At 37.7% G+C, this 25946-nt stretch overlaps 2 protein-coding genes across 2 annotated transcripts; both read left to right on the top strand.

The window, feature by feature from the left end:
* The first annotated feature begins 5107 nt into the window (after nucleotides 1–5107).
* Nucleotides 5108–6079, top strand: LOC137965303 (uncharacterized mitochondrial protein AtMg00810-like). Its single transcript, XM_068811624.1, has one exon. The coding sequence runs from the start codon at nucleotides 5108–5110 to the stop codon at nucleotides 6077–6079; it is 972 nt and encodes a 323-aa protein (XP_068667725.1).
* Nucleotides 6080–17549: 11470 nt separating this feature from the next.
* Nucleotides 17550–25339, top strand: LOC137965956 (uncharacterized). The gene is made up of 7 exons (XM_068812367.1): nucleotides 17550–17976; nucleotides 18855–19031; nucleotides 19188–19337; nucleotides 21147–21248; nucleotides 21335–21405; nucleotides 24424–24491; nucleotides 24806–25339. Exons 1-7 carry the CDS (start codon nucleotides 17749–17751, stop codon nucleotides 25045–25047), a joined length of 1038 nt encoding a protein of 345 aa, XP_068668468.1. The 5' UTR covers nucleotides 17550–17748; the 3' UTR covers nucleotides 25048–25339.
* Nucleotides 25340–25946: the final 607 nt, after the last annotated feature.

The following is a 25946-nucleotide window of genomic DNA, read 5'->3' as shown; positions in this document are numbered from 1 at the left end:
GGGCCATGAAGGATTTTGTGGCTGCATCCGCCCAGATGAAGGTGTGGCGCTGGAGAAGATTGATCAATGGACTGGCCAGTGGACCGTAATTCTGTATAAATTTCCAATAATAGCCTGATAGCCCTAAAAATCTTTATAACCCGAAATGGTGTGTTGTGGAGACCAGGTGGTGCTTGCTGCAAGTTGTGTTGGGTCCACTGTGATGCCTTCTGCTGAATTGATGTTATCAAGAGAGGTGACCTGTGTTGTCCCAAAGGAGCATTTAAAGCGTTTGAGCTCCCTGTAGTCCACACAGAACCGCTATGTGCCATCATGCTTCTTAACTAGTATAGTTGGCGAAGAAAACTGGGAATGACTGTTGTGGATAAGGTCCTATTCCAACATGGTCTTGCATGACCCATCAAGTTCATCGTGCTGAAGGGGCAGATACCGGTAGGGTCTAACCATCATCGCATTTGATCCGGCTTTGAAACAAATCTTGTGGTCACAGGAGCTCAATGGGAAAAGCCCGGGTGGCTCCCAAAAGGCGTCGATAAACTCCCCTAGTAACTGGTTCATGTGGCGGTCCAGAGGGTGCTGTGTGTGTAAGAGGTGGACAGGGGCCCCGACGGTAGCATGACTGCTCCTTAACAGTACTAGTTGGCCTTATGACACAAAGTTCATTGTTAACACCAAGAAGTCACACAAAATGGGGCCTAAAGTTTGCAACCACTTAACCTGAGCACCATATAAAATTCGACGAGAGGGATGACAAAAAATGTAGTGGTAAAGGGAGTGTTACCAACGGAAAAGTGTACCTCCTAACTGACCCTGTAGCTTGGAACCTTCTCACCATTGGCGACTGAAACCGTGGCAAAGGGGTAACGTTGGATCCCAAGTCGGAGGTGTTTTGCCACGGTCACGTTGAGGATGTTATGTGTGCTGCCTGAGTCCACTAATCCCACTTAGAGTTCCTGGTCAATAACCTTGCCTCTGACTTGCATGGTGTTGGCCGACTTCTGTTCGGTAATGGCATGTAAGAAAATTTCTGGTTCGGCCTCCTCTGGAATATCTACTGTGGTTCATCTTCCTCGGCCCATGCTTCCAATTCCAACCAAAATAATCGTTTACATTGGTGGCCTGCTCGGTAAGGTTCGTCACAATTATAGCATAGGTTCTTCGCTCGTCTGTCAACCATTTTCATCCGTGTTAATTTTCTGATATATGGAGGGTTGCTGCTTTTAGGGGATGCTGTTAATGTAAATAAGTTTATGTAAATAGGGCATTTTTGTCTTTTTCTTGTCTAAGGGTATACTTGTCATTTTCTCCTTTTCTTCTTCGTTCTGAATAGGGTTTCTGGTGAAACCGAATGTAATAGTTCTGACTTTTACAGAATAATGAAAACACTCTGATATGAAAAATCAGAGTAATTTACATGGTATCAAAGTGGGAAATTGAGTGATTTTGTTTCGATTTTGCATTCTAAGGCAAGTCGTTTGCTCTTGCATTCAATTTTTTTTGTTTTGCTTGTTTGTGCTCGTTCTGCTCGTGTGCAGTTTTTGCATCGTCGATTCCCTCATCATCTGGCGACCTCTGGTTCTTGAAGACGTCGTGCAGCCCCGCAAAAGCTCGGTCTCTGGCTGAATTGTCGGTTCGGCGCTCCCTTCGAACCTGGGAGTCGAATTTGCTCTTGCCTCTACTACTTAGACTTCGGCTCTGTTTCCGTTGCTGACAAATCTTTTTCTGTCCGACCCACATGGTTTCTTTGGCTCTGTTTCCGTTGCTGAGAAACCGTGTTCTGCCTGACCTATCGAATTTCAAACCGGCATCTACATCCGTCCGATATAGTGTTGGTATTTATAGGTTAAATCTTCGTATTAGATATACTCTGTGTTCATTTATTGAACAATTCTGAGATTGCGAAAAGTTGTGAAAGCCTATTGCAACTATTGGGCTCGATTCTTCACTTAAGGATTATTTGAATTTGGTCAATTTTCGGTACAATTATGTGCACCGCTGTTAGAGTTCTGTTGGAAGTATTGGGATTAATATTTGCATAGTTGGATATTTGATATTTGGTTAGTATTGGGAGAATTAGCACTGTTGAATTACATTTGCAAAGTCAATTGACAATTATTTCTATGGATTCTATTAGTTACTCAAATGATTTGAATGTTATTTCTATCCGGTTACATGGGAGTAATTACTCTCTTTGGAAGTTAGTGAGGCGCAATTTTTTAGTTGGGAAAGGATTGTGGGATTACATTGATGGAAATATTACTGTTCCAGAATCTACATCCACTGACTTCATAAAAGAAAATAAGAAGTGGTTGACTGATAATGCAAAAATTATCACCTGGATCAACAACTCCGTTGATCAATCTATCGGCATGCAACTTTTGAAGTATGAGACTACAAAAGAAGTATGAGACTATTTGGAAACTCTGTATGAACAGACAAACTTTTCAAAAAGGTATCAGATTGAGACAGAACTTTGGTCCGCTAAGCAAAGTGACCGTACCATTCAAGAATTCTACTCTTTTATGACACCTCTTTGGGATCAATTATATATGGTGGACCCCCCTTCATTTCGGAAGCTACCTGAATATACCAGAGCATGTGATGATCGCAAGCTTACTGATTTTCTTATGGCTCTTCGTAGTGATTTTGAAATAATAAGAGGATCCATGATCCATAGAGATCCTCTACCCTCCTTGTTTGCAGTTGTATCTGAATTGTTGGCTGAGGAAGCGGTTGAGGTCTTTGGGTGGGATTTCTTCCAGTAAGACATCATCTCTTGATATATCACAGGTACTTGTTTCTGGAACACACTCCAATGCCCATCAGTCCTCAGGGAAATCTAAAGGGAGAGTTGCAATAGATGAATGTTCCTATTGTCATGGTAAAGGTATTTGAAAATGACAGTGCCCCATATTAAATAATAAAAATCAAGGCCATTTCGATCCTAAACAACATCATGACTCTAGTCGTCAACCTCAGCATCGAGGTTTTCGTTCATTTGCCGCCGTTGGATATTTGGATTATTCATATGCACCTTCTACCTATGCTCCTATTAGTAGTGATTTTAAGTGATTCTACGCCTGATCTATCATCATTAGCAGTCGAGATCGCACGCATTCTTGGCAAGTCGTCTGCTCCTGGTACTCAATTTGCATCTCATGCAGGTATATCTTGTTTAGCTGGCTCTAGTGACACTCATAAATGGATCTTAGATTCTGGGGCCACACACCATATAACACCCCATTTGTCTCTTTTACATAATTGTGTTCAGCCTCCAAATCCAGTTAACATCCATGCTGCTAATGGCTCTCACATGCCATTAGCCTCTGTTGGAACTATTAATCACCCTACTTGGTCTTTATCTGATGTTTTCCATGTTCCCCATTTAGCTGTTAACCTTCTTTCAATTGGCACACTTACTGATTTAGGTCTTATTATTACCTTTACTTCTGATCATTGTCTTATACAGGATTGCAAGTCTGGGAGGCAGATTGGGATAGGCCATAGAGAAAGTGGTCTTTACTTGCTTGATGACTTGAATTTGCAAGTACCTTTGCAGGAGTCTAGTCTTTCAGTTCAATCCTCGTTGCATGATTTGCTTTCTATAAATAATCCCTTTTACTTATGGCATTCTCGTTTGGGATATGTTTTTGCTTCTCTTTTAAAGTTTATGATCACAAATAATATGTTAGATTCTACTATTAAATTTTTCAATCTTGGTGATTGTGTTGGTTGTAATCTTGGCAAACAATGTCATTTACCTTTTACAATAAGTCATTTTGTTACTTCTTCTCCTTTTGATCTTGTTCACTCCGATGTTTGGGGACTGCACCTGTAACCACTAAAGGTGGGGCCTGCTATTATGCATTGCTTGTCGATGATTTTACTCGTTTCTCTTGGATATTTCTTATGCATCGAAAATCAAACTTTTATTCTATTTATGCTCAATTTTGTGTTATGGTGAGAACCCATTTTCCCACTCACATTAAATTTTTTCGCTCTAATTCAGGTGGTTAATATATGTCATCTTTATTGAATGTTCTTAAGTCTGAGGGCACTATTCATCAGTTTTTTTGTCCTTATATGCCTCAGCAGAATGGTGTTGCAGAATGCAAACATCGTCATATTATTGAAACCGCTCGCTCTTTACTAGTCCATGCATCTGCCCATCTGAATTTTGGGGGGAAGCCCTTCATACTGCCACTTATTTGATTAATCGTATTCCTTCTTTCATTTTTGGCCGTATCTCACCTTTTGAACGGTTGTATGGTGTTCGTCCTACCTATGAGCATTTGCGTGTCTTTGGTTGTGCATGTTTTGTTTTATTACCCACTTCCTATCGCACTAAACTGTCTGTAAAATCTGCATTATGTGTGTTTCTGGGTTATGGTTTTGGTCAAAAAGGATATTGATGTAATCATCCTGAGTCTGGTAGACTTTTGTTTTTCGAAATGTTAAGTTTTTGGAACAGGTCTTTTGCTTTCGCATTCCCTTGTCTACTCCTGTTTTGCATGATACAGAATTGTTACACATTGATCCTTTTGTGTTTGATGAGCCCCATGATGACAAATTAATCATTTACCATCCGTCCACTGATTCACCACCGCATCCTGAGTGTTCTCCTCCTATTGTTTCCTCTCATATGCCCTTGCAACAGTCACCTGCAGATACCTAACTTACCTTCTCCTATAGCGCCTCTCCCTCTCGACTCTCTGGACTCTTGTGATCCGCCACACTTCGCGTTTCCACTTATATTCGTCGTCCCTCTCAGAGGTATAGTCCATCTTCATCTTTGTTCTCTTCCACCTATTTGACCTTTTTGTCTAAGATTCACTCTTTTGTTGAGCCTAAGTCATACAAGGAAGCAACATCACATGCAAATTTGCTACAAACCATTAATGATGAGCTTACCTCCCTGCACCAAACTGGTACTTGGGAGTTAGTTCCACTTCCTCCAGGTAAGCATGCTATTAGTTGTAAATGGATTTTCAAAGTAAAAACTAAGTCTGATGGTACACTTGAGCGATACAAAGCTCGGTTAGTTGCTAAAGGATACTCACAAACCGAATGACTTGATTATGATGAGACATTTGCTCCTATTGCTCAAATGAAGACAATTCACACCTTGATTTCTATTGATGTTGTTCAAAAATGGCATCCTCATCAAATGAATGTTAAGAATGCAATGTTAAATGGTGATTTGGTCGAGGAGGTATATATGCGGCTACCACCAGGCCTTCCTCATACTTCTGGTCATGTTTGTCATCTTCGACGAGCTTTATATGGTCTCAAGCAAGCTCCTCGAGCTTGGTTTGAAAAGTTTAGCTCCTCTTTGATTTGTCTTGGATTTGTTGCTTCAAATTATGATTCTGCCATGTTCATTCGTAAAATTATTGTGGGGCATATTGTGGTTCTTCTGTATGTTGATGATATGATTATGACTGGTGATGATGATAATGGGATTGCAGACCTTAAAAAACAACTTCATTTTATGTTTGAAATGAAGGATCTTGGGTACTTACGGTATTTTTTGGGTATTGAAGTTGCCTATTCTCCTGAAGGTTATATTTTGTCTCAATCGAAATACAACTCCGATGTGATCAGTCGAGCAGGATTGACAGATAATCGGATTATGGACTCTCCTATTGAACTCCATCATAGCCTTAGCCCTACAGATGGTGAATTGTTATTTGATGTTACACGATACAGAGAGGTACTTGGTTCACTTGTTTACTTGACGGTAACATGTCCTGACATTACCTATGTTGTTCATGTGGTTAGTCAGTTTTCTTCCGCACCACGTAGAGTACATTGGACGGTCGTTCTCTGTATCTTACGTGACTTACGTGACACTTTGCATCATGGTTTACTTTTGTCTTTCGACTCTTTGATTCTCACTGGTTACTCTGATGTTGACTGGGTTGGTGATCTGACAGATCTCAAATCTACTACTGGGTATTGCATCTTCCTTGGTAATTCTTTGGTGGCTTGGAAGAGTAAGAAACAATCAGTTGTCTCTCGCTCTTCTGCCGAGGCAGAATATCGGGCTATGGCAACCGCTGCTGCTGAATTAATTTAGTTTCGTCGATTACTTGAAGAACTTGGCTTCCCTCAACTGTCTGTCACTCCTATGTTTTCTGATAATCAAAGTGCCATTCAGATTGCCAAGAATCCTGTTTTTCATGAGCGTACGAAGCATATTGAGATCGATTGTCACTTTGTGCGATATCACTACTTACAAGGCTCTCTCACCTTGCCCCATGTTTCCTCCACATCTCAACTTGCTGATGTCTTCACGAAATCGCATACCGCTTCTCGTTTTCATCATCTCATAGGCAAGCTTATGTTACTTGCTCCGTCATAAGTTTAAGGGGGGGGGTGCATGTAGATAGGGCATTTTTGTCTTTTTCTTGTCTAAGGGTATCCTTGTCATTTTCTCTTTTTCTTCTTCGTTCTGAATAGGGTTTCTAGTGAAATCGAATATAATAGTTATGACTTTTACAGAATAATGAAAACACTCTAATCTAAAAAATCAAAGTAATTTACAGATGCTGCCACAGGATGTCTAGGCGTCGATTTGGGTGGTGGGCGCTGGTGACCCTGTCACCAGAGGCGAATTAGTCCTCCCCTCTTGACAACCGAGGGTACTACCCCCTTGCCAGCCCCTCTTCTTATTCCGAATCTGCTATTTTGTTTCCATTGCCCGAGTTAAATTCATCGCTCGCCCCAAATCAGTAGGAGCATGGAGTTCCACCTCCAGTTTCAATGAAGAAGCCCTACTATAAACAGATTTACATGCTGGTCTTGTCGAACTAGGTGGTTAGCTCGAGCTAATTTTTCCTAAAATTGAGTCTGGTATGCTTCCACTGAACCGGTCTTTCATAACAAGACCAAGTCCCCCAAAGGGTTGCTGTAAGCTGGCGGTTCGAACCATATCATGCATAACTCTTTAAACTCTTCCCAATGAACGACCAGGCAATCCAATTCCACTTGATGGAACCAGAGTTGAGCTTCATCCAGCAAGTGGAAGACAGTTAAACTCACCTTATCCATGTCAAATGTGCCTTGGTGGGCAAAAAAAATTTCGCATCTATGTAGCCAAATTAAGAGGTTGATTGACCCGTTGTAGGTGGGAAAATCAATTTTTGTGTACTTGGGTATTGACCTTCCACCATGTGCCAAAAGGCCATTGCGCCCAGAATGTTGTTCTCCTCCTCTATTGTAAGAGTGTTCTTCCATCCTTCGTATAGTGTTTGGGGGTCGGTTTAATCCTGCCACAATATCAGAAACTCTGTTTGTGATTTGCTCCATCATCTCTGCCATTTGAGCTTCTTTTTTGTCTGTCGTTCTCTAGCAAGGTTTTTTAACTCTTCACTGTGGGACGGGTCCCCCATGTTACCCTGCTCTGATATCAAGATGTTAGGGTCCCGAGTCATGGATCGCGATGGACGGATGGATCCAGTGCTGTGAGAGAGTGGGCCCACAGATCTAGATTGGTCTGGCCCACAGATCGGGATTGAATCTGGACAGCAATAGTGTCTGGGAGAGCGTGGGCCCATAGATCTGGGCTGGACTGGATTTGGACAGCAACAATGTCTGAGAGAGAGAGGGCCCATAGATTTTGACTGGTCTGGCCCACAGATTTGGACTGGATTTAGACAGCAACAGTGTCTGAGAGAGAGAGGGCCCACAGATCTGGGTAGGTTAGGGTCAACCGCTTGCTGCTGTTGCTTAATGAATCGTGAAATTTAGTTATCACCGTAGCTCATCGATATGGACAGGGCAGCTCGCTGGAGGTTGGCCAGATCGGATGGCTACCTCCTTGCCGTCACCGGGAAAAGGGAACTCCACCGTGGTCGTGCTCGGTGGCTGGACAGCAAGGGACCGCCTGTAGCTCAATGTCTGAACAGAGCCCTGCTGTCCTAACGGAAATCCGACAGCACTACTCTGCTGTCGTCGGGCTTAGGGACCTTCTCAACACACAACTACACTTCTACCCTGCTGTAGGACGCCACCTACTGGCTTTTATCCGACCACCTCAGCAGCAGCTCCCCGAGATGTCGCTTCGTCTACCTGTGCCTGGTTTCTGCCGTGAAACACCACGGACAGCAGCAACTAAAACCAGAGAAGCTTCGGCTGCTGTTCAATGCTTAGATCTGTAGGAAACCTTATGATTTAACACAATAAGATAGGATTATGGGGGGATAACTATAGCTCAAGGGGAACTCCAGATCCTGAGCTCTAGAAGGAGAGCTCAGATCCTGTTTGGAGGTAAAATGAGTCTTGACGATTCATTTACAGTTCTGCCTTACAAATAGTTCACGCCAACATGAGTTTAGGGCAAAAATTACAAAAATACCTTTGAGGCATATTTAAACCGAAATAGCATAAAAACATAAATGTAATTAAAAGATGCAGTAGTCAGAGACTCACCCACGGTGCCGCTGAGTTACCCGTCACGCTATTGAGTTCATAACAGTCAATGACTCTAAGATCAACCTATACAGTTCTGCGTTACAAATAGTTCACGCCAACATGAGTTTAGGGCAAAAATTACAAAAATACCTTTGAGGCATATGTAAACCGAAATAGCATAAAAACATAAATGTAATTAAAAGATGCAGTAGTCAGAGACTCACCCACGGTGCCGCTGAGTTACCCGGCACGCTATTGAGTTCATAACAGTCAATGACTCTAAGATCAACCTATTGGTTGGCCAATACGATGAATTCAAAATGAAAATAGGTGAACCCAATGCTAATATAGACTCTAGGCTTACTCATATCATCAATGATTTGAACATACTTGGGGAAGAAATTTCCCTTTCGAGACACAATGATAAGCTTTCAAGGCACTTTCAAAGTCATGGAACATGAGAAAAATTGTTATTTGTGAGAATACTAACTTTAGATTCATGAGTTTGGAAGAGTTGTTAGGCATCTTTCAAGCATATGGTTTGGAACCAAAAGAAAAAGAAGAAGAACACCTATAAAGAAAATTCTTGTTCCTAAGGATAAATCCAATGTGAATGATGGTACTAGAGAGCAAGCCCCGTTGAAATGAGTTTCAATACTAGACATATTCAAAGGATGTATAGGAAGAAGATTTTTTTAGAAAGGGCCAATGTAGAGAACAAAGACAAATATTTTAAAAGATTGATGTTTGTTCTGAGTGTGGAAAGGCAGGGCATAGAACAAACAAGTGACCAAATCTTAAAGAAAAATCTTCATCCACAAGCAAGAATCCTAAAAACGATAAGAAGGTACAGTTGATATCAGTTTAGGATGCAGTTGAAATAGAATCCACCCAGTCTTGTACTCCACCATCCACCTCTCCCATTTCTAATTTTATGTCATCACATCACTTATCTCGCAGTTGTTTTGATTTTCTTGCTTCCATTTCTTGTTATATCTATTCCTTAGTCATATCAGGAGGTTCTTAAACATCTAGAATAGAGGGTGGCAATGGAAGAAGATATGGCAGCACTATATGAAAATCAAACATCACAGTTGGTTTCCCTACCACCACAGAAGAAGATTGTGGGATATGAGTGGGTATTCACTGTCAAACACAATCTAGATGGTAGTATCTAAGGTTATATTCGATTTTATAGGATTGATTATGAGGAGACCTTCTCTCATGTAGCTAAACTCTATTCAATAAGAATTCTTCTCATCCTTGCTACAAAGTTTCATTGGTCTTGACACCAACTTGATGTTAAAAATGCATTCCTTAATGGAGAACTCCAGTTGGAGGTCAATATGGATCAACCATCTGGATTTGTGGTTGAGAGGAAGCTCCAGTGCAAACTACAAAAATCATTATATTGGCTAAAATAGTCATTGAGAGCATGGTTTGATAAATTTAGTAGAGTGATGCTTTGGTTCAATCTTAAAAGATGTGTGATGGATCATACCGTAGTGTAAAACATACTAACAAGGGAGTTATTCTCCTACTTGTGGATGTTATTATTGTGATATTATTGGATTCAAAAGGCATCCAATAGATGAAAGAATGGTTATCTAGAGAATTCAAGACAAAAGACTTGAGATTTCTTGAATATTTTCTTGGAATTGAGGTGTTACAGTCCAAGTATTGTGCCATATTATCATAGAGAAAGTATGTGCTTGATTTGCACAAGGAAATAGGGATGTCGGGATGTCAACCTGTTGACATCCCCATGAACATGAACGTAAGGTTATGTGTTGGATGTGGATGTGGGAATTGATCTATCTTACTGTGATTAAACCTAACGTTTCTTTTGTATTAAGTGTTATAATCAATATATGTGTTGGAAGATATGGGGGACTACCATTTTATACAAAAAGATCATATACATGATTTGTAGCAAGCTGGGAGTTCATGATGTTATTTCACCCATAACTTGAGGGGGAGTGTTGGAAGATGAGCTCAAGCCCACACGACCAAGGAAAACCCACATATTTAAGAGTATTGTAAGATGGGCTACATGATGTTATGGTCCTGGGTTAAGTACCTATATCTTCCGCTCCTAACAGGCCTGTCTTTTGGGTAGTATTGGCTAGGTGTTTAACATTTGGTATCAGAACGGGCTCCCACGTCTAGAGTTCGAGTCCCGGGGCGCGCAAAGGCTAGATTAAAATTACTGGTAGGTCACATCTACGTATTATCGCGGTTGGGCCAATGTCATTGTGCCACCGTGGTCGTCGGCTCGCGAAGGTGGGGTGTGATGTTATGGTCCTGGGTTAAATACCTATGTCTTCCGCTCCTAACAGACCGATCTTTTGGGTAGTATTGGCTAGGTGCTTAACACATGGCCAAACAAGGCTCATATGTTTAAGAGTATTGTAAGATGGGCCACACGACCAAGGAAGGCCAACATATCTAAGAGTATTGTAAGATGGGCCACACGACCAAGGAAGGCCCACATATCTAATAGTATTGTAAAATGAGCCACATGACCAAGGAAGACCCACTTATCTAAGAGTATTATAAGATGTGCCCAAGCCCATAAGAAGTAGGACCCACCATGATTACCACAAGCTGACATCCTTATCACATAAGTTGGAAGATCAAGTGGGACTCACAAAGATAACCACAAGCTGGTTGGAATATCAAGAAGGAGTCACAAAGATAACCACGAGCTGGTTAGAAGATCAAGTGGGACCCACAAAGATAGCCACGAGCTGACATTTTTATCTTATGGTCACGTACTCATAGAAGAGTTCTAGTCTGAGTTATGTTGTCTTCTATTTATATTGAGTTATTTAATTATGTTAGGACTTATCTTTAAGTGTTAGAGTTTGGGTGTAATTGGGACAAAAGTAGTTTCATTGTAATTGGACTCTACTACCTTCTCCTATTATAAATAGAGGTTCATGTACTCTAATTATAATAAGTCAATGAAGTATTTATCTTTTCCATAAATTCAACATGGTATCAGAGCAGGTTCTGTGAGTTGACTTGTTCAACCCACAGAGGAGGTAATGTGATTTTTTTTATTTATTATCTCCAGCAGTTTAAGTTTGTATTTATTTTTTCAGTCCCTTCACTCGTTAGTAGTTTTAGGTTTTTCACTTCTATAATGAGCTTTCATATTGCAAATTATATATTGAAGGAAATATATTCGAGTCTACTTTTCAAGGAAAAATTATTTTTTTCAATCGGATTTATCTACAAAGAGAAATCGATATTTGAAGCAGCAAAGGTCAAATTGCAAAAAAGGTTCAAGTAGCAGCAGAAAGCTTCAACTTTTGACGTATTTTATGCTATCAAGAACGAGACTTTATATGGATAATTATATAAAAAAATAAATATCTATAAGTCTATTTTCTTACCTATTCAAACAATTCTTGATCTGAGTTATCTACAAAGAGAAATTGATATTTGAAGCAGCAAAGGTCAGATTGCAAAAAGAGGTCCGAGCAACAGCAAAAAGCTTCAACTTCTGAGGTACTGTATGCTATGAAGAACGAGACTTTATATGGAGAATTGTATACTAAAAAAACATCTATAAATCTATTTTCTTAAATATTCAACAAATTCTCGATCTGTGTTTTTATAAGGAGATATTGATCTTGAAAGAGTCATTGGTCATGTTGGAAAAAGGAGAAAAAAGTACATAGTTCTGCCAGATTACAGTGATCGAAATCTATCAAATTATTTATCTCTAAATAAGTATAATTTATGAAGAGAAGTTATACTTGGATGAAAGGTATTTAATTCAAGTTTCATAAGGATAAAAGTTCATGTCAATCTAATCTATATTTAAAGATATGTACACATTGGAAGAATCAAAGGTCATGCTGGTATCCTGTTGCATTGAAATATCCGAATTTAGGCCAATTATTTTGTGTCACTTTTTGAGTTGCTATATCAGGAAAATATCTAACTTCTGCCTGGTTTGAGGATTTATTACTACATCTATGTTATTTGGGCTTATTATTACATCTATGATATTTGGTTCAAGGAGGGATCATTGCCATTACCTCCCAGCTTGAGGGGGAGAAGTAGAAGAAGTACAAGAAAGAAGTATTTTATACCATATGTCGTAGATAAGTTTTATGTGACCAAAATATTCAAGAAAGGGGGAGCACAAAAGATGAAGCTTTTGCATCTAAGAGGAAATTTTTTCATTGGATTATTTCATGGGTCCTTTTACAAGGTTTATTATTTTGGTTCGTGTTATATGGGTTCAAGCTCATTTCAGCTGCAGCTATTGTGTATCTTTAGATGAGATATTATTATTGAAGAAGTGGTGGCCTCAGTATCCTTTCTCATACCATCCTTTATTTGACTCTCACAAATATCTTTGGGCCAACCCTTATTGTAACTTTATGAGTGTTGCTATAGTTGGGACACCATGAAGGAGGAGCTTATTACTATATCGATGTTACCTATTAATTTCTACCTGTGAGAGTCTATGCCCAGGTTGGGACACCATGATGAATGAGCTTATTACTACATCTATGTTACATCACCGTGATGGAAGAGCTTATTACTACATCTATGTTATACCCCCCTTAATTGATATTTATTACCCCTACCACTTGAGAGTCATTGTTCAATGGAGGGACACGGTGATGGAAGAATTTTATTACACTTCTGAGTATTGCATATAGACCCACTACCTATAGAAGATAGGAGTGTGCTCCAACCTACTGGAGTATGGTGCAATGTCATATGACTTAGAGTGATTTTACTCTCACTTATCTTATGCCAACTGGGCCTCATGGAAGAGCCACCAATGTGAGGGGGAGTGTTGGAAGATATAGAGGACTGCCATTTTATACAAAAAGATCTTATACATCATTTGCAGCAAGTTGGGAGTTCATGATGTTCTCTCACCCCTAGCTTGAAGGAGAGTGTGTTGTGGTCCTGGGTTATGTACTTGGCTTTCTGCTACTTAACAAGCCGGTCTTTTGGGTAGTATTGGCTAGGTACACAACATTTGGTATTAGAGCTAGCACTACGTCCCGAGTTTGAGGTGCAATGTGAGCAATCACGAATCCTAGATGCAGACCACCTTGTCGGTTATGGAACTTGCGGGACCTCTTCACTATGTGTTAAGCCTCCGTCGGGTGTGATGTTGTGGTCCTGGGTTATGTACTTGGCTTTCTACTACCAAACAAGCCGATCTTTTGGGTAGTATTGGCTAAGTGCACAACATTCAACATTTGGTATCGGAGCTAGCGCTATGTCCCAAGTTCGAGGCGCGGCGTGGGCAATCGTGAATCCAAAACACAGACCACCCTATGGGTTATGGGACCTGTGGGACCTCATCACTATGTGTTAAGCTGTCGTGGACGTCGGCTCGTGAGGGCGGGTGTGATGTTGTGGGCATGGGTTATGTATTTGGCTTTTCGCTACCTAACATGCCCGTCTTTTGGGTAGTATTGGCTAGGTGCACAACAGAGTGTTGGAAGATGGGCTAAAACCCACACGACCAAAGAAGACCTACATATCTAAGAGTATTATAAGATGGGTCACACGACAAGGAAGACACACATATACAAGAGTATTGTAAGATGAGCCCAAGCCCCATAAGAAGTAGGACCCACCATGATTACCACGAGTTGACATCCTTTTTACATAAGTTGGAAGATCAAGTGGGACGCACACAGATAACCACAAGCTGGTTGGAAGATCAAGAAGGACTCATAAAGATAACCATGTGCTGGTTAGAAGATCAAGTGGGACCCACAAATATAGCCACGAGATGACATCTTTATCTTATGGTCACATCCTCATAGAAGAGTTCTAGTTTGAGTTATGTTGTCTTCTATTTATATTGAGTTATTTAATTATGCTAGGACTTATCTTTAAGGGTTAAAGTTTGGATGTAATTGCGACAAAGGTAGTTTCATTGTAATTGGACTCTATTACCTCCTCTATTATAAATAGAGGTTCGTGTACTCTAATTTTAATACGTCAATAAAGTATTTATATTTTCCATAAATTCAATAATATGCATAAGATTCAAGTTTCCACTAGCAAGATTTGGAGAGAATCATCTAGTACTTGAAGAAATCTCTTGGACTTTGTCTTTGTACACATGTTATACTAACATTGAAAGTTTTCCAAATGCTTATTGGGCTGGTTTTTCAGATGATATAAAATCTACCTCGGCTTATTGTACGTTAGTAGGAGGTAACTTAGTAACTTGGAGAAGCAAGCAGAAAAATGTGGTTGCTTGATCAAATGCAGAAACATAACATAGGGCTATGACACATGCAATGAGTGATATGGTTTCGGTTAAATCTCCTCTCTTTGAACTTGGATTCAACAAAGACATTTCGATGAAACTCCATTGTGATAATTAAGTCGATACTCATTGTATCCAACCTAGTTTTCCATGAAAGAAGTAAGCATATTGACATTGAATGTCACTTCATCAAGGATAAATTACAAGCTGGAACCATATGCCTTGAATATATTTCTCTCAAAGTCAGCCTATGTGGCTTCTCAAGAGGCGGTGAATTGAGAAAAAAAATTAAATTTGAAGTGTTCATTATGCAAATAAAATTGAGAAATATAAACAAAATGCAAAACTACAAAGAGGCCAATAATTTTTGTTCTTAATGTTCCCCTATTGATAATCACAGCCCAAGAACCCTTGCTTTGTTGAAAAATATTGAAAATGTGTACTTAAAAATCTTTCTTGAGTGAGAAGTTTGCCAATAAAGGCTCAAGAATGATTGAGGGATGAGTTTGAGTCCCTATTCCTATGTTTCTTGGTGAATCTAACCATTTAAAGCCATTGTATAGAAAGTTGCTCTAAAGGATTGATTGATCAACCATTTTCATTGATCAATCCATCAACCCCTAGTGGCTATATTTTTTTGCCTTATAATTGATATTGCCATTTTTAAGGTTACTTTTTGTGCTTTTGTAATAAGTTGATCGATCAAGTTTTATACATTGGCTTGGCAGGATTCTGGTTGATTGATCATCTATACATGGATTGATTGGTCATATTTTATAACTTATACCTACAAAATTTTGTATAATCTATCATGTCGTCAAAGGTTGATCAATCATGCTTTATGAACCTACCTTTCAATATACTAGATGATCAATCATTCCTAAAGAGGTTGACCAATCATGCTTTATGTTGACAACTTGCTTCTTTTGTATGATTGACCATACCTTATAAAGGTTAATTGATCATGCCTTATAAAGGTTGACCATTCATGTTGTTTTTTAGTCTATACAATTCAGAACTTGTTGCTTTAACGGTTTCAAAATATTTGGATGAGCTTTGAAAAAAAAAAAAAAATATGCATGTCCTATGCTCCAAAAAAAAAAAAATTACATAAAAGTTTTGAAATTTGATGATTATCCTCTTTATATATTAGAGTTCTTGAAAAGTTTTCTAATGTTGACTAGGCTCTAGATTTTCAATTCTTCTTTCTTATCCAAGGTGTTTCTACAATGTATCTTGAGTTGTCATTTGGATTGAGGTTTTGTGTTGGATTTTTCAGTTCTTCCTTATGAACCTTGTAATTGAGTCACTTGAAGGAAACACATATGATATACTACGAATTGTAAATTTATCAATTACTTAGCTTGATTTTTTTATCATCACAATCTGGGAGTAAGTCAACCAAGGTCAACAATTTCTTTGCAATCATGGGTGAGTAAAAAAAAGTAGAAAACAAAGAGAAAGATTAATGAGATTATTTAGAAGGTTATAATCTTTCAAATTTGAAGCTTCATTTCAAGAATAGGGTCAATTGTTCATTTGTGAATAACATCCATGTCTATATATACTTCATTGCCAACTTTTTAAGAATGAAATCATAATTTTATCATTAAAAATTACTTTAATCACTCTATGCAACAATTAGATATGTTTTGTTTGCCCAACTTTCGAAGATGAAACCTAATTGTTCATTGGTAACTATCTTGTGTTTATAAATACGTTCTACAATGAAATTGAATTTGTTATTAAAAAATAGTATTTTGTCTTTGTCTTTTTATGTTGATATGTGAAAAACTAAAAAACTTTAAGACTAGATTGTAGAAATAGAGCAAAAAAGCATTGGGAATATGAATGCAAAACTAGATAAGACAATTTAAAAATGGAAAATATTTTTGTTAATAGTAAAATGAAGGTCAATTATTTGGAGAAATATATTCAACAATTAAGAAAAAAAGACAAAGTATAACCAAAAGCTAGTCAAAACTTTAGAAAATACGCATATAATAACTGTCAATTCTTTTATGCTTCCTTAATAAATTAAATAAAGAAGTTTAAAGATGAGAAAGGGGAGTAGGTAACTTCAAATCATGACATCTACAACCTAGCTATTAATCAATTAAAAAGATTCTAGCTCGAGAGGTAATTACAAAGGCAAAAAATAAGAATACCGAATTTAATCCCAATGCAGCATCTGGGGAGGATTACAAGTTCCTCACTATGTATATCACAATCAATGAGATAAGAAGGGCCTTTTGGACTTGAAGGGTTGTTAGCTCCTATTTCTAGGAAAAAAACTATTAGATTCAAAGAAAAGATTTGTGGTTCGACTATCTAGAGATGATGTAAGAAGAGGAGAAGAATAAACAAATGCTCTCATCTCAATTTTCAAATACCATTATGAATGAATCTAGATTGGTTAGCTTCTACCCTTAAAAGGGTAGATAAGATGTTTTAGATTTTGAGGATTTGAAATGATAAGCATCTTGGATTTGTAACAAAATGAAATGTCTCAGAATTTATAGAAAACTATTACAAAATAAGGTAAAACTAACACTACTAAAACTCTTATGTCCTTGCTTTGAGTGCCTTTGTGTGAATAACAACATCCAAATGCCAAGTGAAATATTAAATCAATAGAAGTTGAAGGCAAAAGAAAAAACAGAGATGATAGAGGAAGAGTAGAAGAATAAACCACTAGTCCTATCTCAGCCTATTAGTCTGAACCAATAGTCGCTCTGGCCGTGTCGGTTCGATTCGTGTCTCCGAAGTTACGCTTTGGAGCCTTGCAATCTTAACGATAACTCTTTAGGGTTGTGTTATACCATACAATCTCTGTTTCCTCCTCTCTCCCTAACTTTCTGATTTATCTAATTTTCTCCTCAACGTGAATAACGTTAAAAAGGTTTAAAGAGCTTTTGAATCGCCCTTTCGGGTTTTGAAGCTTCTCTCTCCATTGGAATAAACGGGCCAGTTGTTCCCTTCTTGGTTTTTCTCAGCGGAAATAGAGCTATGCGAAGCAAGGTTGGGTTTTCCTAGGGATTTCAGGGTATTACACAGAGGGAGAAATGCAGACGGAGGCCCGAGTTGGAGTTGTCGTCGACGGCGGTGGACAGAGACCTCTAAGTTCTGGCCATGGTGAAGGAGGTGTACGTAAATATCATTCACAGCAACAACAGTCATGGCAACAACAATCCCAGATTGGCACAGTTTCTCAGCTTCTTGCTGGTGGCATCGCTGGTGCTGTCAGTAAGACCTGCACCGCGCCGCTCGCTCGCCTCACTATCCTCTTCCAGGTATTCGGGAATTTGAACTTTTGTACTTATGCTCTTGATAGAGCTACATTGGGAAATTTCAAGGTGTTCTTATTGGTGAAATGTTGGAATTAAGGACTAAATCCTAAAGGTGTTTGGGGTTTTGTTTTTCGGTTATTTGATTGTTTCGGGTCATGAATTGGAAATATTTCACATCTAAGCATCATTGCTTCCCCTGGTTTTATGGAGTTGAGGGTTGATCATCACTGTGTTGAAAGGTGTGACCTTGCCCCATAAACAAGTAAAAATGTTGAACTTGTGTTTTCTAATGTAATCGGCTTGATATCACCTAAAACCTTTTAGGGTATTGCAGGTCTTTGTGAATAATGTGTTTTCCTCTTATTAAAACTAAATTTTATTTAATAAACCGGTGAACATCTTGACTTGATAACTATGTAACCAAACACAGTGAAGCCCCTGTTGTAACTTATCAAGTCGTTCTTTGAACATATTTCATAAAGAGAACTTTTCTTTGCAAAATTCTCCTCATGAGCAGATGAGTTTCTGTGGTATTCCTGCAAGTGACTGTGTTGTTGCTGGGTAATTTTTGTAGCCGTTTTCTGGGTTACTTTTGTAGCCATTCTAACTAACGGCATACCTGAGCATATTTGTATGTTCTTTGGAAATGTTGGGTTATACAGAATATTAATTATTGAGTCTGAAAACCTGTTTTATTTGGACCAGCTTCCTGCTTGAATGGCTATTTTTGTTTATATACTTTTGATTTTGATCAGTTCAATATGCAACATGAAGTTCTTGTGTCAAGTGGCTTTCTTTTTTATGAGAAGAAAAAATGCTTTTTCTCTTTCTAACTTGATCTCAAGTGTAATTAATTTGATATCCCATTCCATTTTGTAAAGGTCCAAGGCATGCATTCAGATGTTGCAAAATTGCAGAATGCAAGTATAATCCGAGAGGCTTCACGTATTGTCCATGAAGAAGGATTTCGAGCATTTTGGAGGGGCAATTTGGTCACAATCGCACATCGTCTTCCTTATTCTTCTATCAGCTTCTATGCTTATGAGCGCTACAAGAATGTCAGTGAGAAAAAAAGTGAAATATTTTCGTTTACTTTTATTTGTCTACAACTTTGTGTGAACAAAAGGCTAAAGCATTTATTTGCTAAATTTTTATTTCTTCATTTTTTTTTGTTTGTATAAATATATTGGTAGTCTTATTTTTATCTTCTGCAGTTAATTCAGTCAATACCTGGATTAGAGGCTCACAGAGAAAATTTAAGTGCAGACCTTTGTGTAAGATTATTGGGTGGTGGATTGTCCGGTGTAACTGCAGCAACGATGACATATCCACTGGATCTTGTGAGGACACGGCTGGCAGCACAGGTAATTCTAGAACTTGTCAAAGTTTTATTTTTTGCATAGGCATGAGATGTGTAATGATTTCTGTCATCTTTCTTTCCTAAAAAGCAAGGGGATCTTAATGGAGTGTGTATGTGTGTATAAATATGCATGTATTATTTTAAATCGGGTTAATTGGATACGCGTGCATGGTGTTAGAACTGGATGATTGAAGTGGTGAGTTGCATTCCTTCTCAGAAACGAAAAGGAAGTGAATGAGCCTTGGAATGGTTTCTGATTGATTTTACTTCTTTTATGGTCACAGAAAGTAATTTATGAGCACTAAAATTCTAGGCTATGAGTTAATTGTCTTTGTTGATAATCAAGTTGTGCTACTGCAAATAAGTGAGTCATCATATGGTGATCCTCCATCTGTGTGTTAAGATTGTCAGATTTGTTGGAGGTATGATAAAAATCAGTTTGTCAATTTCATACTGATTGTCAGTTTTGTTGGAGGTCTGATAAAAATCAGTGTCAATTTAATACTTTAGAATGACAAAGGTGATTATTCCTGAAGTGAAGATTCCTATGACATAGTTAACTGACATTGTGAGACACTGACTAGTAAATTAGAAAAGGGGTGGTGTAAACATGGGTCAGCGGGATTGAAAAATTTGTTGAAATTTGAAATTTTAAAAAAAAAAAAGAAATTTGTTGGTAAAAAGATTGTTTGGATGGTTGACAGCCTCATTTAGTCTAGGGAAGTAAGGTTTTGTTTTAAAAACATAGATACTGATAAGCGTGGACAACTCGCACATTGTTGTCAGCAATGCATCGAATGCAAGAGAAATTTGGTGTGTTAAGACTAACAAGTTTGGATGAATAGAGAGAAAGGTACAAGTTGTATTACTTAAGGAAGTAATTGAAGTTTTTTGTGGCAAAGGGAAAGTTTTGTAGTTGTTGTGCAAGGGATGCTTATTGTGGTAGATGACCTCCCTTTTTATAAACTGCGTGTGAGCCTTAACAAACTCTTTTTTTGTTAACTTACATTTTGTTAATAAATAAAGAATCTTACATGAAGGAAAACAGGGAAGCCTCAAGCAGAAAGAATTCCTAAAGACAAATGAGGAGCAAGAGACTCCTTGCTTTATTGGCTGAACAGATTCACTGTTGGCTGCAGTATGAGTGTGCTGTCAGGTCCCTTGCAAATAACTGCATAGAGATATAATTTCATCATATAAGTGCCTAAACCACAAGAAAGTACGTGGTGCTTGGACATCCAACTGAGAGAGAAGGTGCACGATAGAAGCAAGTGGATGTGCTGAATCTGCCAATAGTGTCATCCTAACCTGATTGTCTGTTAGTGCAATGCTGCCGTGTGGGATTAGCCATTTCCTTAAACTGTCTTGACTTCAGGCTGACCTTACATTACTCATCACATGTAAGTATTTTTTCAAGTATTGCTGTTCAGTGTCCTTGTTGATGTGTTGCAGATGATTTGGTTTTGGCCAGACTTCTGTATAGATCTGCATTCTTTATAACTTATCCATGTTGCATTCTGTCAGCTTGAATAAAACCACCAATTTATGGTGGTTAATTGGTGCCTCTAAACAACTTGCTGATATCGTCCTTAAAATATGTTTTTCAGGCTTTTTCTATAAAATTTAGTTGCTTGTAGATATTAATGAGGTCTGATTTCCAGTTCTGTCTACCTTAAAGTAACCAATGATTGCTAGTTTATCCAATGTAAATTTTTGTATGTCAATTTTTATATGGCACCTATTTGTTATCTTATTATGGAAGGATTGTAGTTTGTAATTGGTATTCTTACTTATCGTTATTCTTGATTTGCAGACGAATGTCGTCTACTACAGAGGCATTTCTCATACTCTGTACACCATTTGTAGAGATGAAGGTATCAAGGGCTTGTATAAAGGCCTAGGAGCTACATTATTGGTATGTTCTCTTATGGTGCTTTTAGTTTTTTGTGTATTGTACTCAGTCACCTGCCAGATCTTTAACATGATTGTTTCAATGTATAGGGTGTTGGACCTAGTATAGCAATCAGCTTTTCTGTTTATGAGACACTGAGATCGTCATGGCGGTCAAGAAGGTACGAAATCCTTTACAAGGATCGTCTTTGTTGAATTTCTAGAAAAGAGAATTAATTCATTGAAATGTTTTTATTTTGAGTACAATAAGCCTCTATTATAAACAGAGGAAATAAGTAGAATCCGTTTACAATTAAACTACCCTTCCCTAGTTATACCCCAAGTTAAACACTAAAAGATAAGTTTTAGAACAATTGAATAATTGCTCATAAAAAGAAAACAAACATAACTAAAATACCTTTAACTAAGATTCTTCTGTGAGACCTCCTCTTATGAGACTCCTGTAAGACTTCATCATATTAATTATGGCTCTATAAGACTTCTTGTTGTGAGAGTCATGTAAGACTCTTCCGTACCTGCTCTTCAACACTCGCTCTCAAACTCGAGTTTATTTATAACTTTAGCTTGCAATGAAAAAGATTATTGGCTTCAATTTTCTTTTGTTGAAAAATATTCTTCATAGATGCAAAAATTGTTAAAAATTAAATGCCCTAATTCCAAACTAATGAGAGCAATAATAATAATTGCGGAAGAAGAAAAAATAGAAAGCACAAAAATAACAAGAAGATTTATACATGTTCTCCTCAAGGTGAGACTACGTCCTGTCATATGCCGTTGCAGTAATCCACTATGAAGATGAAATAGTTTACAAGAGAAATCGCACACACTTACAAGTTTTTTTCTCTAACCTCTCTCGATCGCAACTAATGATGCTCCTCGGATGATAAAACCCTAATAGTGGTGCCTAAAATATAAAGAGAAAACTAGCGTAACCACGATACAAGAGTGAAATCCCCAAATTGCCCTTAATGAAACAATAGTCAATATATCAGGAACCTTTCGAGGGCTCCCCGCCCCCCTTCCAACCCCCACGATGACCTTATTGTGAAGGTCGATCCGCATACGGACTCAGCGTAAGGCGTTGATTAGGCTCCACAACTTAACAAAAACTTCATCTTTTGTTACCCCTTTGGTTACATAAAAATTACCAGAACATGTAAAATAACATACCTTTTTGTTGTACTTCTTTTTCTACTTTTCTCCTCCAAGTTGGGGATAAAAAAAATATAGAAACTTAGCTTGGACAAAACACAATATGGGGGAAGAAAATCACTCATAGCCGTACGACAAAACTCCATACACCAGTCAAAATGGTCATAGTTTGAAACACACTCCGCTCAATTTTGAAGGCGGAAAAAGAACCCAACTTTAGGGCACAATAAAGAGACTATTCATTTTTTAAAGGTAGCTCAATCACAAATCACCTATTGGGTGAAGAATAAAAGGCTTAATTCAAGCTAGATGTTGGACACAATTATATGTTTTTTAGATAGTGGGTTTATGCATTGCTCTGAAGTAATAAAAACACAAGATGATAAACTAAAGAAATACTAGAGGAAAACAACTTTAATCGGAAGAAGGAGGTGTCTATGCAACACTGATACTTCCAAATGAATTTAGACTAGAACTTAATAAATTTTACCAAGTATGACTTTTTTGGAGTAATTGCAATTTTTCGGAGTTGACGATGTAGAAGATACACAACCAAGTAACAAAAGCATAAACTTGAAGCAACATCAAAGCAGGATATTCATTACCTTGAACGAGCACATCATAGGTTGATGAAGTCTGACCAAAACTCTTTGATTAGAAGAGAAATTTGGCTAAAAAACTAGGATTCTAAGATAGAAATTCAATTCATGTCAATGCATGGAGAGATAATAGAAAAAAAAAAAAAGGAGAGATTTTCGGCAAAACTGACCTTTGGTATTTCTGATCTCGATATCTCTCAAATATAGCTCAGAATCACAAATGGTTTATTGTTCAAGAAACTAGACTGAAAGAGTTTTAATTTTGGCATCCTATTTGACCAAAAAAACTTTGATCTTGAATCTTTTATGACCACTTAATTTGATTCATTCTGTAGCATGACCCTTATCGACTCCAATGAGAATATTTCCTTACATACGGATCAGACAGACATGAAAGTTACTCCTTCTGAAATTAAACTTCGATATCTTTTATTCGAGTATAACTTTCCTTCATGAAATATATTTTGTTTGAGAGAAAGTATCTAATAGATTTCAGATCTTGCAATGTGGCCAAATTGAATTTTCTTTCTTCTTTGGCCAACATGACTATTGACTTTTTTGATATTGATCTCTGTAGAAAACTCGAGATTGAGAATTGGTTTAATAGGTTAGAAAGTAGACTTACAGATATTTATTTTGACATATAATTCTTCATATAAAGTCTCGTTCTTGAAGTCATAAAACGGCTGAAAAATTGAAGCTTTCTGCTGCTCGAACTTTTGTTGCTGCTTCAAATATCGACCTCTTTTTGTAGAAACTCCGATTTATAAGATTCATTTTGCATTGGAAAGTAGACTCAAATATCTTTCCATCAGTATATAATTTGCAATACGGAAAGTTCATTATGGGGGTGTGAACGCCAAGGAAACGACAAATATTGGGACAAGAAAGAAAGAAAAAGGTAGAATATGAACCTAAACTACTAGAGATGATAAACTAGAAAAGGATCACATTATCTCTGTGGGTTCACCGAGTTAAGTCACAAAACTTGCTTTGATACCATGTTGTATTCTTGGAAAAGAGATAATTTGTTGACATGTTTTTATTTTAAGTACAGTAAGCCTCTATTTATAATAGAAGAAACAAGTAGAATTTATTTACAATTAAACTACCTTTGTCCCAGTTATACACAAAGTTAAACATTAAAAGATAATTCCTAGAACAATTGAACAACTGAACATAAATAGAAAACAAACATAACTAAAACACCCTTAACTGTGATTCTTCTGTGAGACTCCTGTAGGACTTCATCATATTAATTATGGTTTTGTGAGACTTGTTGCTGTGAGAGTGATGTAAGATTTTTTCATGCGTACTCTTCAACAGTCTTAATTATAGGTTGTACACTAGAAAGAAAAAAAAAACTTATACAATTTAAACAGTTGATTTCTTGATACTAATACCTGATTATGTGTGCGTTGACACCAGGCCTCATGATTCTAGTGTCTTGGTTAGCTTAGCCTCTGGGAGTTTGTCTGGCATTGCATCATCCACAGGTAAGTAATGGAAACTGATTAATTAGGATTGGCATTGTTATTTTTCAACTCTACTTGTTAAAGCTAAATAAATAATATACTTTGTACCATTGTTTTAAGCTGCTTGGAGTTTCCTGAACCCAGACTCTATGATTGTCACATCCTGGTGTATTATGCTGTTGAAAGTAGCCGAGGCAAAGATGATGTTTATTGCCTAGTCATTGTGTAGTTCCATTTACAAGTTGAAAATTTTGGTCCACTTAAATCATAGGTTTATCACTTTTTGGAAGAAAAAAAAATCACAGGTTGATGATTTTTGGCTCTAAATATTGCAGCAACTTTCCCTCTGGACCTTGTGAGGCGGAGAATGCAGTTGGAAGGGGCAGGTGGTCGGGCTCGCGTATACAAAACAGGTCTCTTTGGAACATTCCAGGACATAATTCATACAGAAGGTTTCAGGGGGTTGTACAGAGGTATCTTGCCGGAGTACTATAAAGTTGTTCCAAGTGTTGGAATCGTATTTATGATGTACGAGTCAATGAAGGTGTTGTTGTCAGCTTCGGCAGCCAGTAACTGATTGCAGTGAATGCTTGCTTTTGCATACTCTACATAAATTTCCGGTCTCCCTAATCTGAGTTGTTGGTGCCTCTACTTGAGTTCTTTATAGAGGTAGGAAAGAGAGTTTTTTTTTTTGTTGTTGTTCCCGACGCTACGTACCAACACTGCTACGGTGGTAAGTTTTGTGAGAAAATTATAGTGTATAGATAGGGAACATTGTTGAAGCTCGGAAGTCCCAGCAAGGGCTTATTAGTAGTGTTACATTCACTATTCATTAATGACAAATTTTTAGCCTTGGGCTTTTCTTGTTTGTTTCAATCTTGTCACTAATAGTTGCAGTTCTTGTGAACACTTATTCGGATTGTGATGCAGCGCTTACATGCGGTTGAATGAAGTTTGACGTTCAATACTCTCTTGTACTAGATTTCTATGTTGGTTCGTCTTTTTATTTTTATGCATGTGCCTTTGTCTTCTGCATTTATTGGATCTTTCAAGTACTTGGAGTGTAATCAAATTAAATAAATAGATAAAATTACAAGCACATGCACACAATTATAGAGGCAATTTTTTCCCTCAATGTTTTCTCAGTGGTAACTACCAACCAATAACACTTGTTTGGAAAAAAAAAAATCACCAATTTGCTCTATTAGTTTACAAAAAAGATTCACTACAGCTCTCTAAGTCATGTATAATATCTAATTTTATGTATCCTAATCTTTCCAAGAGGTATTTTTATAACTAGATTTTGGCTCTAATGGGTACTCTCAAGGTTAGCCTCTTTCAAATATAGTGAAAATACAACAGAGAAAAATGGAAGTTACACCTTTCTTTTAATGAGATACCTAACTCTTAGTGAGATCAAAACTTTCAATTTTTTGATGAAGTATGTGGAGTTTGATTTGGCTAGGAATGCCAAGA

The sequence above is a fragment of the Aristolochia californica genome, unplaced genomic scaffold (genome assembly GCF_029961685.1).
Source record: "Aristolochia californica isolate CCGP_79_NKW_82.1479 unplaced genomic scaffold, dmAriCali1.0.hap1 SCAF_5, whole genome shotgun sequence".
In the NCBI taxonomy this organism is placed as follows: Eukaryota; Viridiplantae; Streptophyta; class Magnoliopsida; order Piperales; family Aristolochiaceae; genus Aristolochia; species Aristolochia californica.
This window is presented reverse-complemented; position numbering and strand designations above follow the sequence as displayed.